The sequence below is a fragment of the Oryx dammah genome, unplaced genomic scaffold (assembly GCF_014754425.2).
Source record: "Oryx dammah isolate SB20612 unplaced genomic scaffold, SCBI_Odam_1.1 HiC_scaffold_28, whole genome shotgun sequence".
NCBI lineage: Eukaryota > Metazoa > Chordata > Mammalia > Artiodactyla > Bovidae > Oryx > Oryx dammah.
The window spans coordinates 34,605,256-34,621,763 of NW_024070212.1; the positions used below are offsets into that span (position 1 = coordinate 34,605,256).

Here is a 16,508-nt window from a genome sequence, read left to right on the forward strand (position 1 = left end):
ACAGACATAAGTTTGAGTGAACTCCAGGAGACGGTGGAGGACAAGGAAGCCTAGTGTGGTGCAGTTCGTGGAATTGCAAAGAGTCGGACACAACTTAGTGACTAAACAAAAACAACAAGGATGTATAGTATAATGTCATCTGTAAATAGTGAGTTTTATTTCTTTCTTTCCAATCTGGCTTCCTTTTATTTCTTTTCCTTCTCTGATTACTGTGGTTAGGACTTCCAAAATTATATTGAATAGAAGTGGTGAGAGTGGGCATGCTTGTCTCTTTCCAAATTTTAGAGGAAAATAAAGAACTTTTCACAGAAATAAACAGCTCTTCACTATGAGTATGTTAGCTGTGGGTTTGTCATACATGACTTTTATTACATTGAGGGAGAACTCTTTGCTTACCTTCTGGAGAGTTCTTTTTTAATCACAAATCGATGTTGAATTTTATCAACAGACTTTTCTTCATCTATTGAAAAGATCATATGATTTTTATCCTTCAGTTTGTTAATGTGGTATATTACATTGATTGATTTATGGATATTGAAAAATTCTTGCATCCTTGGGATAAATCCCACTTGATCATGGCGTATAATCCTTTTAATGAATTGTTGGATTCAGTTTGCTAGTATTTTGTTGAGGATTTTTGCATCTATGCTCATCAATGATATTGGCCTATAATTTTCTTGTTTTGTAATATTTTTGTCTGATTTTGGTATCAGGGTAATGGTGACCTCAAAGAATGAGTTCAGAAGTGTTCTTTCTTCTACAATTTTTTGTAAAAGTATCAGAAGTTTAGGTGTTAACTCCTCTAAAGAGTTTGGCAGAATTCACCTGTGAAGCCATTGGTCCAGATTTTTGTTTGCCAGGCATTTTTAAATAACTACTGCCTTACTGGAAATTGATCTATTCCTATTTTCTACTTTTTTTTTTTCTGGTTGAGTTTTGGGAGATTGTACCTTTCTAAGAGTTTGTTCATTTCTTTTAGGCTGTTCATAGCAGTCTCTTATGAGTCTTTGTATTTCCGTAGTGTCAGTTATAACTTCTTTTTCATTTCTGCTTTTATTGATTTGGGACCGCTCTCTTTGGAGACCTGGGTTTGATCTCTGGGTTGGGAAGATCCCCTGGAGAAGGGAAAGGCTACCCACTCCAGTATTCTGGCCTGGAGAATTCCTTTGGGGTAGCAAAGAACTGGACATGACTAAGCCACTTTCACTTTCATTTTTTTCCCCCTCAATGAGTCTGGTTAAAAGTTTATCAATTTTGTTTACTTTTTCAAAGAATCAGCTTTTATTAATAGTCCCATTGACCTTTTCTATTTTTTTTTTTGTAGGCTCTATTTCATTTATATCTGCTCTGATCTTTATTTCTTGACTTCTACTAACTTAAGGCTTCATTTGTTTTTCTTTCTTCTAGTTCCTTTAGGTGTAAAGTTAGGATATTTATTTGATATACTTCTTGTTTCCTGAAGTAAGTTTGTGTTGCTATAAAATTCCCTCTTAAAACTGCTTTTTCTGCATCCCACAGGTTTTGAATCATCATATTTTCATTTATCTCTATGTATTCTCTAATATTATATTCAAAATAAAGTAAAAATTGATTAAAGATCTAAATGTAAGAATGGATACTATAAAATTCCTAAAAGAAAACACAGACAGAACATTCTTTGACATAACTCACAGCAATTTCTTTTTGGATCCTTATCATAAAGTAAAGAAAATAAGAGAAAAGCAAAACAAATGGAATCTAATTAAACTAAAAGGCTTTTGCACAGCAAAGAAAATCATTGACAAAAAGACAACCTACTGAGCAGAAGAAAATATTAGCAAATGATATGACTTATAAGGGGTTGGTATTCAGTATATATAGTTTACACAACTCAACATCAAAAATAACAACCCAATTTTTTAAAATGGCCAGAAGAACTGAATAGATATTTCTTCAAAGAGGAAATGCAGATGCCTAAACAAGTGCCTGAAAAGATGCTCAACACACTAATCACCAACAAAATGCAAATCAAAAGTACAATGAAATATCACCTCACACCTGCCAGAATAGCTCTTATCAAAAAGAACACAATAACAAATGTTGGTGAGGATGTGAAAAAATGGGAACTCTTTTACATTGATGGTGGGAGTGTAAACTGGTGCAGTCACTGTGGAAAACAGTATGGAGGTTTCTCCAAATACTAAGAAGGGCACTACCTTCAGTTCAGTTCAGTTCAGTCGTTCAGTCGTGTCTGACTCTTTGCGACCCCATGAATCGCAGCACACCAGGCCTCCCTGTCCATCACCATCTCCCGGAGTTCACTCAGACTCACGTCCATCGAGTCACTGATGCCATCCAGCCATCTCATCCTCTGTTGTCCGCTTTTCCTCCTGCCCCCAATCCCTCCCAGCATCAGAATCTTTTCCAATGAGTCAACTCTTTGCATGAGGTGGCCAAAGTACTGGAGTTTCAGCTTCAGCATCATTCCTTCCAAAGAACACCCAGGGCTGATCTCCTTTAGAATGGACTGGTTGGATCTCCTTGCAGTCCAAGGGACTCTCCAGAGTCTTCTCCAACACCACAGTTCAAAAGCATCAATTCTTCGGCACTCAGCTTTCTTCACAGACCAACTCTCACATCCATACATGACCACTGGAAAAACCATAGCCTTGACTAGATGGACCTTTGTTGGCAAAGTAATGTCTCTGCTTTTGAATATGCTGTCTAGGTTGGTCACAACTTTTCTTCCAAGGAGTAAGCGTCTTTTAATTTCATGGCTGCAGTCACCATCTGCAGTGATTTTTGGCAGTTCTACTCCCAAGTATGTTCTTTCAAAAAGCAAAAACACTAATTTGAAAAGATATCTAAAAGCATTATTTAGAATTGCCAAGATATGGAAACAATCTAAGTGTCCACCCACAGATGAATGGGTGAAGAGAATGTGGTATACATGTATAATTGAATACATTCAGTCATAAAAAAGAATGAAATCTTGCCATTTGTAGTAACATGGATGAAACTGGAGGGCATTATGCTAGTGTAGTAAATAAGACAAAGACAAATATTATATGATATCATTAAATGTAGAATTAAAAACTACAACAAACTAATGAATAAAACAAAAAAGTAGACTCACAGATATAGAGAACAAACTAGTAGTTACCAGTGGGGTGGGGGCAACATATGGGTTGGGGAGTGGGAAATACAAACTATTGGGTATAAGATAGTGTCAAGAATGCATTATATAATATGAGGAATATACCAATATTTTGTAATAAGTATAAATGGAAAGTAACCTTTAAAATTGTATAAAAATTTTTAAATAAAAAAGCAAAAAAAAAATCCCTTTGCCACTAATTGTTGATCTTGTTTAGATATAGTTTTCTAGTTTTCTTACCTATAAAATAGGCAGAAATAGCAATCATGAATTTATATACAACATAGTTAATTCTGATTACACTAATATTTTTTATTTTAAAAGTGGCTTAATGAATTGGAGTTTATACTTATATGGCTACAAAATCAATATATCTATCCACACAGTCAAATTACTATGATTAAAACCAGGACCTTAACACTTTTGTTCTTATATTTGGAGAATGAATGGAAAGAATGAATCATGGGTCCACAAAATCTCTTACACTAAATATCAACCAACGGCCATGAACTCCTAATGTGTTATGAAATACCTTTGATCCTAGGGACAAAAAAATCAAGACCTTCCAAAGATGACAACCATTGAATTAGAATAAAAAACATGGGTTCTGAAGCTGGACAGAAAAGCTAAGTGTATGCCTATTTCTCACTGATTGGTCATACAGATGTAGTCAGAACATAACTTCCTATAAAAATGCTCAATTAAGTGAGGGAGGAAAAATATCCTTTTGTTTCTTATAAAGGAGATATCTTCTCTTTAACAATTCACTAGTTTAAAAAAAATCTCTAGCACTGAGGAGTTCAGATAAAGAGACAAGCTCCTAAACAGGGTTGTTTTTCTGCACACTAATGAAGTTCATAATTTAACTGGAGAAATTATTAGACATAGTCTCTCCTTATAATGGTACAAATCTCAAAGGAAAATGAGCTGCTAATAGATATATTCTCTTTATAATTCGAGAAATCCTCAAGGATTTAAAAAATATACTCTGAATCAGAATGGCATTCTGTTGTCCACTTATCATGGATTCATACCATAAATCTTTATTTTAAGCATTTCCACTGCAGTGAAGTAGCAATGCTTTGTATTGTTTTTTATTTTTAAGTATGGCTATTAAGTTTTTCATCTGAATGCTCTCATTTATTGAATTTCCTTTTCTTTTGAAAACAAGAGGAAATTAAAATGAAAGTTTTGGGAAGGTATAATGGTTAAATTTACTTTGAAAAAAGAATTCAAGGGACAGAATCATTGCAAATGTATGAAAGCTTTCTATATGAAAGAGGCAGCACACATTCAGTACAGTTCCAGCAGACAGAATGTGGACTAATATAAGAAGTGAAAAGGAAAATTTGACTGCTCTCAACTGAAAGATAAACTTTCTTAAATAAACTAAGGTAGTTGGCTATTTCCAAGTTTATCCATTAATATTTGTGTATTGTTTCAGTGTTTGATGATGTCTATTAAGTGGGAGTAGCTGCAGGTATTAAAGGTCTATGGAAAAATATGAGAAAAATTAATATTGAGAAAATTAAGTTCATTTATTTTCTCCCTCAGAAAATGAGCAACTATCATAATTTTGTTTTAGCTGTAAAACACTTAGATCTAATACAATGTGACAAATTAGCCCAATCACACATTATAAACTTGGTAGAATGAAATAAGTAGTTCAGATAAACACACTGCAATCTGGTGTAATGAAATTCAAGTTTCCTTCACTATTTGAAACCAGGGCGTTCCTGTGAAACCTTTCATAAGCTAAAAGGTCAACACATCTTGCTAACAGATGCATGGAATAAACTGAAATAGAGCACAGAAACTCACAGACCCAGATCAAAACTGTGGAGCCTTGATGCTGAAATGATGAGTGTAGTTCCCAGGGAAGGGGCCTGGTGATGCAGCTCTTACCAGGCCGCCCATGGTGCATGCGGCCTTCAAAAGGGCTTGCGGCGGAACGATCCCTAAACGCTATTTTTGCTCTTCTCGTTTTTAATAAAGGTAAAAATCCTCTTCAGACTCCTATTGGTTAGCAAAAACAGATATTAACATAGATCTTCTGTAAAAAGCCAAGTGGGGATAACTGTACTGGGTCACAAGTCTTGGAGAGGTGGCTTCCAGAAGATTCTGAGAAGGATACAGCCACAAGACTTATTGGTTCATTATTGCCATTTAAAGACGGGTTTCGGAGAAGGCAGTGGCACCCCACTCCAGTACTCTTGCCTGGAAAATCCCATGGACGGAGGAGCCTGGTGGGCTGCAGTCCATGGGGTCGCGAAGAGTCGGACACGACTAAGTGACTTCCCTTTCACTTTTCACTTTCATGCATTGGAGAAGGAAATGGAAACCCACTCCAGTGTTCTTGCCTGGAGAATCCCAAGGACGGGGGAGCCTGGTGGGCTGCCATCTATGGGGTCGCACAGAGTCGGACACGACTGAAGTGACTTAGCAGCAGCAGCAGTAGCAAAGATGGGTTTTGGTGGCGGGGGCGGGGGGTGCGGGGCACAGATATTCTGGGTCTTCTATGTCTATTGAGCTTGCTTCAGGCTAGCGTGGCTACAAGAGCATAATAGAAAATATGAAGTTTGTAAATAGCAACCTGATTTTGCTACGTTATCAAGTATAGGACGTTTAAAAGGTTATGGAACTTGTCGGGTCCTCAGTTTTCTCATCTATAAGATAGAATTAATGGCACCTGCCTCACAGGCTACTTGTAAGGATTAAAGAAAAGGAGGGGTCTGACAAGAATCGTAGAACCTGCGTGCTGTACAAATGAAAAGGCATACTACTTAAACATTAACGGGAATTAACTCATTCCCCTCTTTTCTGATTTCCTTCTGTTTCTCAGAGTTTTTCTTAATTTCTTTTAAAAATTATCTCTTGGGGCTTCCCTGGTGGTACAGTGGCTAAGACTTCGAGCTCCCAATGCTGGAGGCCCGGGTTGAATCCTTGATCAGGGAACTAGATCCCACATGCCGCAGCTAAGAATTTGCATGCTAAAACCAGGACCTGGTGCAGCCATATAAGCAAATAAATAAACAAATAAATATATATATATTTAAAATTACTTCCTAAATGACAGTAGTCCAGGGAGTTCTGTAAATGTTCTATAAATGATGATGGTGTTGGTTTAGTCACTAAGTTGTGTCTGACTCGTGCAACCCCATGGACTGTAGCCCACCAGGCTCCTGTATCCATGGGATTTCCCAGGCAAGAATACCGGAGTGGGTTGCCATTTCCTTCTCCAGGGGATCTTCCCGATTTAGGGATCAAACCTGTGTCTCCTGCATTGGCAGGTGAATTCTTCACCACTGATCCACCTGGGAAGACCTTATAAAAGTCATTTATAGTTATAAGGGAAAACACTTATCCTGTCAGTGTCATCCTTTCCCTAAACTTCAAACATCACATGTAAAGTGATAATTTTCAAACCTACATTTCTAATACAAACCTCTCTCTGGGACACCAGGGCAATATTTGCAAATCCTTTACTGAACCCTCCACTTGGATCTCTACTAAAGTCTTTCCTTCTTTGAAATCCGATTGGTTGCCAAGTCCTATTGACTTTGTAAGCAAATATTAAGCCCTTATACTCTGATGGCTTTTTATGGAATCTAGAGAACTTTCACAGACTCCATTTGAACATCAAGACTTGCAGTTACAGTTGCTCCACAATTAAGCAATGTTACAGCTCTCCTTTTCTCACTCTGTATTTTCTTGTTAATATAGCCACACTGGATCATCCTTTAACACCACTGCCTTGAATGCTTCTCACCTATACTTAGTTGATATATTAGAACCCATATAATCTTAGATTTCCTCTGACATGGGGAACTCAGATACCAAGCTGCAGGAATCCTTCAAGGCTTTTGGAGATGCTAAAGGTCCACAGGAAGAAGACAGAAGAATGTCCCCCAGGATTTGTCCACTCCACCAATTCCCCACTAACTGGAGTTCCTCAACATGCTTTGTTGTTGTAAAGCATAATTTGTAACCTAGGATATTCATTCTGCACTGGCTGCTTGGCATTCTAAGGCACATATTCAAGATATCATGCAAGTGTTATCCTCATCAAAGCTTTTGCTAGGCTACCCAGATTAAGTTAGTATTTCTTGCTCTGTTTCCAGGGCACTTTACACACTTAGCCAGTAAAAGCATTTAACCCAAACTGTCATCATATTTTGTTTCATGTCTGATCCCCTTCTGGGTATCAGTTCCTTGAAGGCATTGACTATGCCTTCTGCATCTCTGTATAGCCACTGTCTAGCCCAGCATCGGTCCCGGGGCAGAGGTAAAGTCTTTTTGGGTAACAGAAAGAAGAAAGGTATTATAAAAGCAGAGTCTGTTAAGCAGTAGCAAAGCCCAATAATAATCAGGACTAACTGGGAAGAATGGACAAATTCCAGGTCAAACGTGTCAAAAGCACCCTTCAGGATGCCTCTCACAGGAGAAGTGAAGAGTAAATATTTTAGTGGACTTATTCAAATTGCAGCTAGGAAAAAGAGTAGGAGAACTTGTAGGATAAATGTAAGTCTTTTATAATTGGCAGAGCACTTTTGTATTACATGTGTTTTCCAAATTATTTGAAAAACAAAACTGTAGAATGCTCAGGTGCTTTTATACTTTTAAGTTTCCACAGGTGTTTCTACTTACCTAATATCACAAGTTTGTGCACTAACCATTTGAAAACCTTCCTTCGAGAAAGTGAATTTCAACCACACTTTGTCCCAATTAGAGCAAATACAACAGCAGTCATATTTTATAGTGAGGGCTTACGAGTATATCTTATTCTTTCTGAGGTAAGAGTAGAGGGGGGCCTTTCTAACTCCTGACACCTAAAGAGAATACTTCTGCCCCTGGACTTTCCCAGCTCCTGAGATTAGGCAGGGAGGCTGTGGTTCTAAGCTGGGGCATCAGTGAGGGGATGAAAGCACCCAAAACTGTGTAGAAGTGGAGCGTCTGTGTGAGTGCTCCCTGGCTCCTTTCTGAAAGACAGATGGAGGCATAGAGGGCAACGTCAATTCTGTAAATAGCAACTGACAGCCAACTACCTATAGAGAGCTTGGGTAGGCCCTGAAGGGGTTAAGAAATGAGTAAACACCACTGAGAAAAAAATATTGATGATTATGTTTAGGAATACTGTGTAACAAGGCAAGTAATGGAGATGTTCATTAGTGTTTTCTACCACTGAGAAAAATTCTTACAATTCTATGCTAAATCTCTAGAGGCTGAAAAAAAATTTCTATTATCTTACATATGATACATTGCTGACAATATATCTTACAAAACAATGAACAGATTGTCCAACAATCATCAGTCTTTCAGACCAGACAATTATTACAGTAAATCACATTACTTCCTTGAAGCTCTTCACCTCAAAGAAACAAAAATGTTGAATTTATATTCTATAAAGTCTATCTATCTGAGAAATATAATGTTTACTTTTGATTAATTTAAATCTGTAAAGTTTAGACAGAAACAAAACACTTAAAAAGCAGAACTTGCAATTGTGTAACTAAGAATACATTTTGGACATTATCTGTATTTAATCAGCCTGGGCATTTAACTCTCTGTCTGTATAAAAAAGATGTTCAGAACAAACATCTACTCTTCACTTTTCCTCTCACCTCTCATCTGGGTGGATTTTATTTATGCATTAGATGACCTTTTTGGCCATTAGAACCATCTTGCTTCACCAGTTAATTAACACAAGTACCATAATTTAATACAGTTAATGCTACTTGATGCCCTTTAATGTACTTTCCATTAGTAATATTATTGTAGTATTACCCTGTAAATTAAAATGAGTTCAAGACTAAGAGAGCCACTCTTTAATTAAGGTACTGGCACACTCCTCTATTATTCACTAGAGAAAATCACCCTGATTTACTGAAGCAGGACATCCATAAGTCAGAATTAGTCCAGGAAGATTATTAGGTTTATTGAACAATGGAAGTAACACAGAATCACTAAGAATGCCAACAGCCATGTGTCTTCTTTTTCCTCCATTATCTTAATAAATTACACAATAAGATGGAGTAAATGGAAGCCAAAAAAGTGTGGGCAAAAGAGGAATAAACTTTTTATGATGTGATTACAGTCGTTGTCACCAGTGAAACTAGCATCAGATGTGTCACACGCTAAAAAAGAACATAAATGCTATACCGGTTTAGTAACAATCAAAACATCATTTTTTACAGCAAATTATACTAGCCAGTATAAAACACAAAGGCTATATACACATGTGCACAGGAAGTAGAGAATTGGTGTTCATAGTCTTCTGTCAATTCAAACAAAGACACGCCACTGTTTGTGTTTCATAGCTTAATATTTCAAGGGGAAAAAACCTGTAGTATTATATGTCCACTATTGTAAGGAAATTTACCCATTTTCCCCAAACAACCCATGCCAATTCTCACATTATGGTAGGAGTGGAGGGGCGTGACAGATAGAAAAATATCTATTATCATGATCAGACACAGACATGTAAAAGTAAGTTACACGTTGCAATCACATCAAGGCTGGAGAAGAGTGGGCTGACGGAAGCAAAGACTTCGGTTATATTTTGGAAAGCTTGTATTGATAATATTCTTGAAAAGAAACTTTTAGAACTTTATTTTAGAGATGATCAATTAATGTTCAATCCCTCTATAGGTTATTTACTATGCAGGAAGAAGAAAACTCAGGATTTTAACCCAATGGGAATTTTCTACTCTATATCAGTTTCTTTGCTGAAAGGGCTGTGAACCAGGCAACAGCTTAACAGTCCCGTTTGGTGGCTCCATCTTCCTTACGTAACTTAGAAGCTGGAGACACGCCTGAGCCATCAGGCTTAGTTCTTTAGTCCCTCCTCTAAGACTAAAAATACCCCAGCCATCTGGTGCCTAGCACAGTACGTGTCAGCATCAGTTTTGCCCTAAGAAATCTGGACAGAGTTTGGAAGGGACAGAGTGGGACCTTATGGAAGGGGCTCACCTCTATTGCACCTTTCTCTTTTGCCCAGCTGCTTCGCCACCAGCTTACAGCTGACTGGTGAACAGGAAAAGACAGAGGTGAGTTCCAGAGAAGGGAGGAGGGTTCCTCCAAACTCCTCAGAACCACTGAAATGCAGCTGAAGGAGAGTACTAGGATGAGGGCTAAAAGACACCTGATAAATCTGATGGGATTCCACACTTCTACCATGGCACCTTTAAGTGACTGACCCCAGTAGAGAACGCACAAAAATGCCTTTAGCTTTAAAATATACTTTACACTCTCTTGACTACTCAGAGGAAACAAAAATAAATATCTAATGACAGAAATAAGGCCCAACAATGGTTATTTCCCAGCCAAAGAACATCACAAGACTGCATTTTTTATAAGTATAAAATGAGAGTTTTAGAGAAGCTGGACTATAAAGATTTTGGCTTAGATAAAGGAGTTCTCAAACTGTAAGTAAACTGACCTCGGTGATTCTACCTAACAATATAGATCATACTGGGATTCAAATTCAAATATCAGCTTATTAATTTAGCAATTATTCTTGTAGATAAAATAACTGTTACTTTGTTATAGTTTGCTGTTATTAACAATATCAACATCAACTATTTTTATATATTACATGTTCCCAAGAATAAGATACTGGAAGCTGATATTGTGCTAAAATACTCACAAGTACAATAGCTGCTTTTTATTATAAATCACAAGCTCATATTTAAGGTCATAGCTCCACACTGCTCTCTAATTATACCCTAGTAATATATGAACCCTAGAACCCACAAGCTCAATATTGAACCGGTGCATATTTCTTTCAGAATATTTCAGATTTTGCTCTAAAGATAACTTCACCAAACTTCACCAAGCCTCAGTTAAAAGTTTTTAAAGAGGCTCCATAGCTAAAGACTCTTGACTCTTCCATGAGAAATGTGAAGCTAGAACAAAGCTGAGAATAGGTGGCCATCAGTTCCTGCTATTCTCCATAAGTAAGATTCCATAAGGTAAAATCCCTTTGCCACTGTACTGAGCTCATGCCCACCAGCTCATTCTGTATGCCCACTATGGCCCTCACTTAGCAGCAGTGACCACTTCTTCCAGTGCACAAGTGTATAAGCACTATCACTAAAGGTGTTTGAGAGAACTCTCTGAAAGCCCAGGGAGTCTCAACACTTCTCTAGTCTCTGAGGACTCAGCTGCCATAAGAGATGCTGGAAGCCAGTAAACTTAATGAATCCTAACTGGTTGTTTAGCTAAACCTACACAATATATGCACTGTTTATACACATGATTAAATAAACCTACACAGTTAACTAAAGCTACATGATATATGTACTGTTTATATTCCTACTGTCATGTATTTGATTTAAAGCTCTCTTGGCATTTTTAGAATGATTTTTGCTCTGCTTCACATTTCCATTTTTCCCCCCATTGTGCCCTGTACTCCACGCTTATATTTAGTTTTCCTACCTCATCATCTCATGCTTCAACTCCCATCAGCTGGTTATTCTGGTAATATGCCGCACAAAGGTTGAAAATCTCTGTTGGTGGTCTTGGTTCTCATTATTAAAGTTTTTTATTTAAATATCTTCAAAGTCCTTGGAAACCTGCTCAGCTGTGTCTCTGGTACATTATCAAAACAAAGACATACCTGACTGTAAGCATTAATGCATTTGAACTTTGGTCAGTCTGTAATTGTCCGACAAAATGAAGACAGCCTGACTCATACTTTAAGTGATAGCTTATTGTTTTAGAATAATACATCCAAAACCTTGAAAAGTAAAGGTTTCCCCACTTTAACAAATGCAATGTTGCCTAAATGCTTCTGGTTCTGATTTAATAAATGTAAAGAAATATAATTTTCATTTTCAGAACTTGTTAAATACTATATAAGAAAACATAAACAGAGAGTTGCGCCATGCTAAAACCCTCTCTTGAATTCAGAAACAATAGTAAGATGTATTTCCTGTTTTTCCGTTCCTTTTACAGAGACGCTGGCTTTGTTGCCCTGGCTTCCTTACCTTAAGGACTTAAACCACCCCCTGACCTAGAGAGTTCCTTAGTCTCAAGTAAGATGCTTTTCTTTTTCTTGTTTTTTTGCCTTTGGTTTAAATGCTATGAAATCCCGCCAGGTTCAGGGTCAGTGACAGCAAGTCTGGGATCACAAATTACTGCTGAGTTAGAAGGGTCTCAAATGCCTCAGAACTTACCTCTAGGCCGGTGTTCCTGAGAAAATCTTGCAATAGAAAGTGACAAATGTCACTCTACAGCTGCACAACCAGCAAACTGGCCGTTTCTTTGGAAACACCCATTCTCATTCAAGCCAAACAACTGTTTTCTTACCTTCCGTGCACCTTTATGTCTGAGATTGCGTAAAAGTAGCGTGCCAAGTGTAGCTCATCTACAAATATTTCCCCGACGGCAGGTCTCAAAAGCCTTATCCTCAGGTCTGTGACTGTAAAGAAATCTCTGAGTTTCTTGGTTGTATCCAGTTGTCCGTAGAGGGAAGCCATATTGCGTAACCAAGGTCCGGCAAAAAATGCGAACCTGTCTTTGATTTCAAAGTGGATGATTTTGCTATTTGTCGTATAACCTGTGGAGTACTCTTCAGTGCAAATGATTTCTAAGACCGTATGCTGTGATAAATCCTTCACAGATTTAGGATCCATATGAAAAGCGTCTAAGCAGTCTGTGGCATAATACTGATACGGCTGCCACGTTCGTCCATAGTCAAGAGATTTCTCCAGGATCATTTGGTCTGGACGCCCTGATTCAAAGGTAATAACTATGTTGTCTGTTAGCTCGATAGTTTTGCTCCAAGACAGAGTGATGTTAACCTGGAGAGGCTTGGGATACTCTTTCCAAGTAGCAGACTGCCAAAAGGTGGAGGGATGTCTTCCTTCAAAGTCAAACATCAGTTCAGGTGGGTGTGCCAGTTCTGGGGTACTTGCATCACACTCATTATTGCACATGTAGGGGTTGCCCTATGGAAGAAGAACAAAAGAGGGTGCGTCAAAACACTGCTATGACACAAGTCTTGCCATGTTGCTATTACTGAGTAGGAGGCTAGGAGAAAAAGGAAGGGGGGGCGGGGAAACCTGTTTGCAGCAATCATTTTTGTTTGCCATAACTGGATTCTTCTCTTTAATAGCTTAAAAAGAGAGAGAGAGAGACAATATGGTAATTTTCTTGTCTTGTTTCCTTCCATAATCTTTAAGAAATAAAACAGCTTATTTATCCCATATGTGTTAGACCCATAATGTAATCCCAGAAGCACAAAGACACTGAGCAACTAACAGCTCAATACTTCCGCATCCCCTTAGAAAGATGCTATAGAAAAGCAAGGAGATTCCTCTGTGCCTCAAGGGCGTTCCTCAAGAGCACAGTTTTTTTAAAAGTCATTTTTCAAGTAAAGCTTTAGAATTTGCAATGAACCATAGATTTGTTTGGGAGACAATACCCCCATACAACATTCAGCTTCTTTTTGCTTCACCTCAAATCCATCACTCTTAATAGGGTCCCTGCTTCATAAAGCTTTCTTTTAAAGCATTTACTTTGTTCACCACAAATCATTAAAATGTGGTATACTCCAGGCTCTGGGGCTTGGTCCAAACACCTGCCATCCTATTAGCTAGAGGCAAGGGGATTGTTCAGGAAAGACATTGGGCGGGGGTGTGCTCCAACTTATCAGAACAGGAAAAGCCAGCACTTTAGAAGGTTTTTACAAAGAGTCACAGTCACTTGATGTGTTTACTCTGTGCTGGCCCACAGTGAGCTCTCCATGGATGTTAGCCATTATTATTATTTTCTTTCACACAAAGGCTAATTCCTTCACATTCCACTCCAACAAGAAGCTGAAAATAAGTCTCCTTGTCATATCACAAGTTATAACACCACTTACGTGAAACTAAATGGCTGCTTTCAGGTTTCATCAGTAGACTGATACTAGAGCAAACAACTGGCTTCCCAATTTGGGTTTCATTTTGTGTTTTTTAAAAATGGTATCATTTGGAGTCAACTCTTCAGGTATTTCTCTGTTATCCTGTACTGGATAATTTTAACCATGGATGGGTGAAAGATTCAATCCTCTGACATTGTCCTTAGGCTTTTTTTTTTTTCTTTTTCATGAACTAGGAGCTTTCCATCATATCTACAGGATACATAAGCTGAGTCTCAAATAATGAATTTACACTTTAGACATCGATGCTCAGTTACTGGCTGACTCCTTTGAAATATGAGATGAACATTGGAGACTTGTTTCAGCCTCCCTAGAGGCAACTTCCTCCTACCTAGTCAGCTAAAACTTTCACTCTCTCTTTCCCATTAATGCAACTGAATCCTAAAGCTGGCAACAAGTTTGGGGGTCTGAGTATAACCGAGAAGGGGCAGGAGACAGGAGAGAAGGTACATTATTTGAGGAACAGAACTGTTTTAAAAATATATTCAAGGCATCAGTGATAGTGGAAATGTTTCTGTTCTCTCTAGAATTTCAATATCCTATTCCTGATCCCAGCGCCTGTGGCACTATTTATAGTATCCCCTTCAAAATGAGCCAAGTGGGGGGGGGAATAAGTTTCTGTTCCAGGTGGAATAAATCACCAAATTTATTATTATTTAAACTCTTTTAAGCATACCAGAGAGCCAAATGCATAGCTCTGCAAACTGGCAAAGACTTTTTATGGAGGGCTATAAATATTGTGGAATCTGTCAGGATTTATAAATTCTAAATATATGGAAATGCACATTTTACTGGAAGGGGTCAGATGTACACAAATCACACCTTCATTTGAAATTTACTGAAAAAATATGGTCACTTCAAAGTTTACCAGCATGTAGCCATCTGCACAATCATTAACATGGATGCTACCACCTTTCTCCTGACAAAGTGTCTTCATCTGAGGTCAAGGATACTGAAACACAGGAAATCAACTCTGCAGGATACACCAAAGTGAGTTATCAGACATTTGTATTAAGTCTTGTTGAAAGACAGCATTTCTTTCACTTCCACTCAGATACACAGAGCTTCTGAGATGGGGACAGGGTGCTGAGATTAAAAAAAAAAGGCACAGCTAGCTGATTCTGGGTATGGTTCAGTAATAATAAGCCTGTCTTAAAAAATATGTCTGAAGACATGTATTTAAGAATCACTCATTTCCATCTCTGATAAAAGGTGTTGACAATACCTTGTATTTATTTAGCATTTATGGATCAGTTGCTTTACATGTATTATCCTGGGTAATCCGTTTCATCTCTATCTTACAGAAGAGAAAACTGAGGCATACAGAAGTGTTAAGCAACTTGCCCGAGGTCATATAACAGAGTGAGTAAGTGGTAGAGCTGGAATCCACTTTCTCTGTACCTGATCTGGCCCTTTCAACTCCTATGTCAACGGAGCTCCCTATATGGAACCTAGTTATGGGAACAAGAGTAGGCTGGCAGAATCAAAGAACCTATGATCAAGCCTCAGGTCTTCTTGCCTTGGAGAGCCCTAATGAACATTATCATACCTCTGAGAGGCCTTGATATTAAGAACCTTCCTTAGCTTCATGTACTACCCAGTTTCAGAAACTTATTTGACCATGGAACTCTTTTTTGTTTTAGTAATCCCTACTTGTATACCACATAAGTAGAGTTCTAGAGAGCATCCTTTGAGATTCTCTGCTTGTATTACTCTTAATATTGTAAACACGTGGATGGGATGCCAACCAACAGGGCACAACCTAAAGCTTTAGTTCTTTAATGAAGATGTAGCCAAATCTTGCACTCTTTGCTTCTGTTCCAGAGGGACATGCTTCCACTTGGGCTGAGAAGACAGCGAACCCAGGATAAATGCTCACGCTTACATCCAATTGTCAGCTATCAAAATGCATGCTGGGAAGAGGGGAAATTTTCATTTCTTTGCACTGATTTGGTGCCTTAGACACCAGAAAAATTGAGAGAAAAGCTGTAATTATTGACTGTTTACAGTATTACTATATTTAAGGCACTTGTCTTGGCTCTCAGGATATAACAGTAAACAAACCCAAGTCCTTGCTTTTAGAATAGCTTCCATCTTAGTCAAGGGAGATATACTAAAAAAAAAAACCCCGATATATAATGCTTTATAATGTTACATGATAACTGCTATACAGAAAAATAAAGCCAGTTGGAGGAGAGAATGGTGTTGGAGAAAGGATACTGATTGTAATTTTATACTGGGAGGTGAGAGAAAATCTCACCTGAACAATACAACATTTGAGCAGATTAAGAGCAATTCCCAGTTTACACAGGAGATAATCAGAGGTTAACCAAAATGACAATTTCATACTTCATATGACTCTACTCCTAGTGATAATTTTAGCAGCACAACGATTTACTAAAATCATTCAGTAAACAAATCATTTCAAATGAAAAACTACACTAATGA

General features: G+C 37.9%; 1 protein-coding gene and 1 long non-coding RNA gene across 7 annotated transcripts in view; one reads left to right on the forward strand and one right to left on the reverse strand.

Moving 5' to 3' along the window:
- NTNG1 (netrin G1) overlaps positions 1 to 16,508 on the reverse strand; it is a 373,322-nt gene that overhangs the window by 150,978 nt on the left and 205,836 nt on the right. For all 4 annotated transcript variants that reach the window (XM_040232188.1, XM_040232190.1, XM_040232186.1 and 1 more), the window contains exon 3: positions 12,446 to 13,086. In XM_040232188.1, coding sequence (XP_040088122.1) covers positions 12,446 to 13,086 — 641 coding nt within the window. The remainder of the gene's footprint in view (positions 1 to 12,445; positions 13,087 to 16,508) is intronic.
- Positions 10,022 to 16,508, forward strand: part of LOC120856765 — a 30,313-nt gene continuing 23,826 nt past the window's right edge. The window contains exons 1-2 of one of the 3 annotated variants that reach the window (XR_005719472.1): positions 10,022 to 10,182; positions 12,092 to 12,171. This is a non-coding gene — a long non-coding RNA (uncharacterized LOC120856765). Of the gene's footprint in view, positions 10,183 to 11,027; positions 11,107 to 12,091; positions 12,172 to 16,508 lie in introns of those variants that run through there. The other 2 variants (XR_005719474.1, XR_005719473.1) reach the window with 2 other exon arrangements.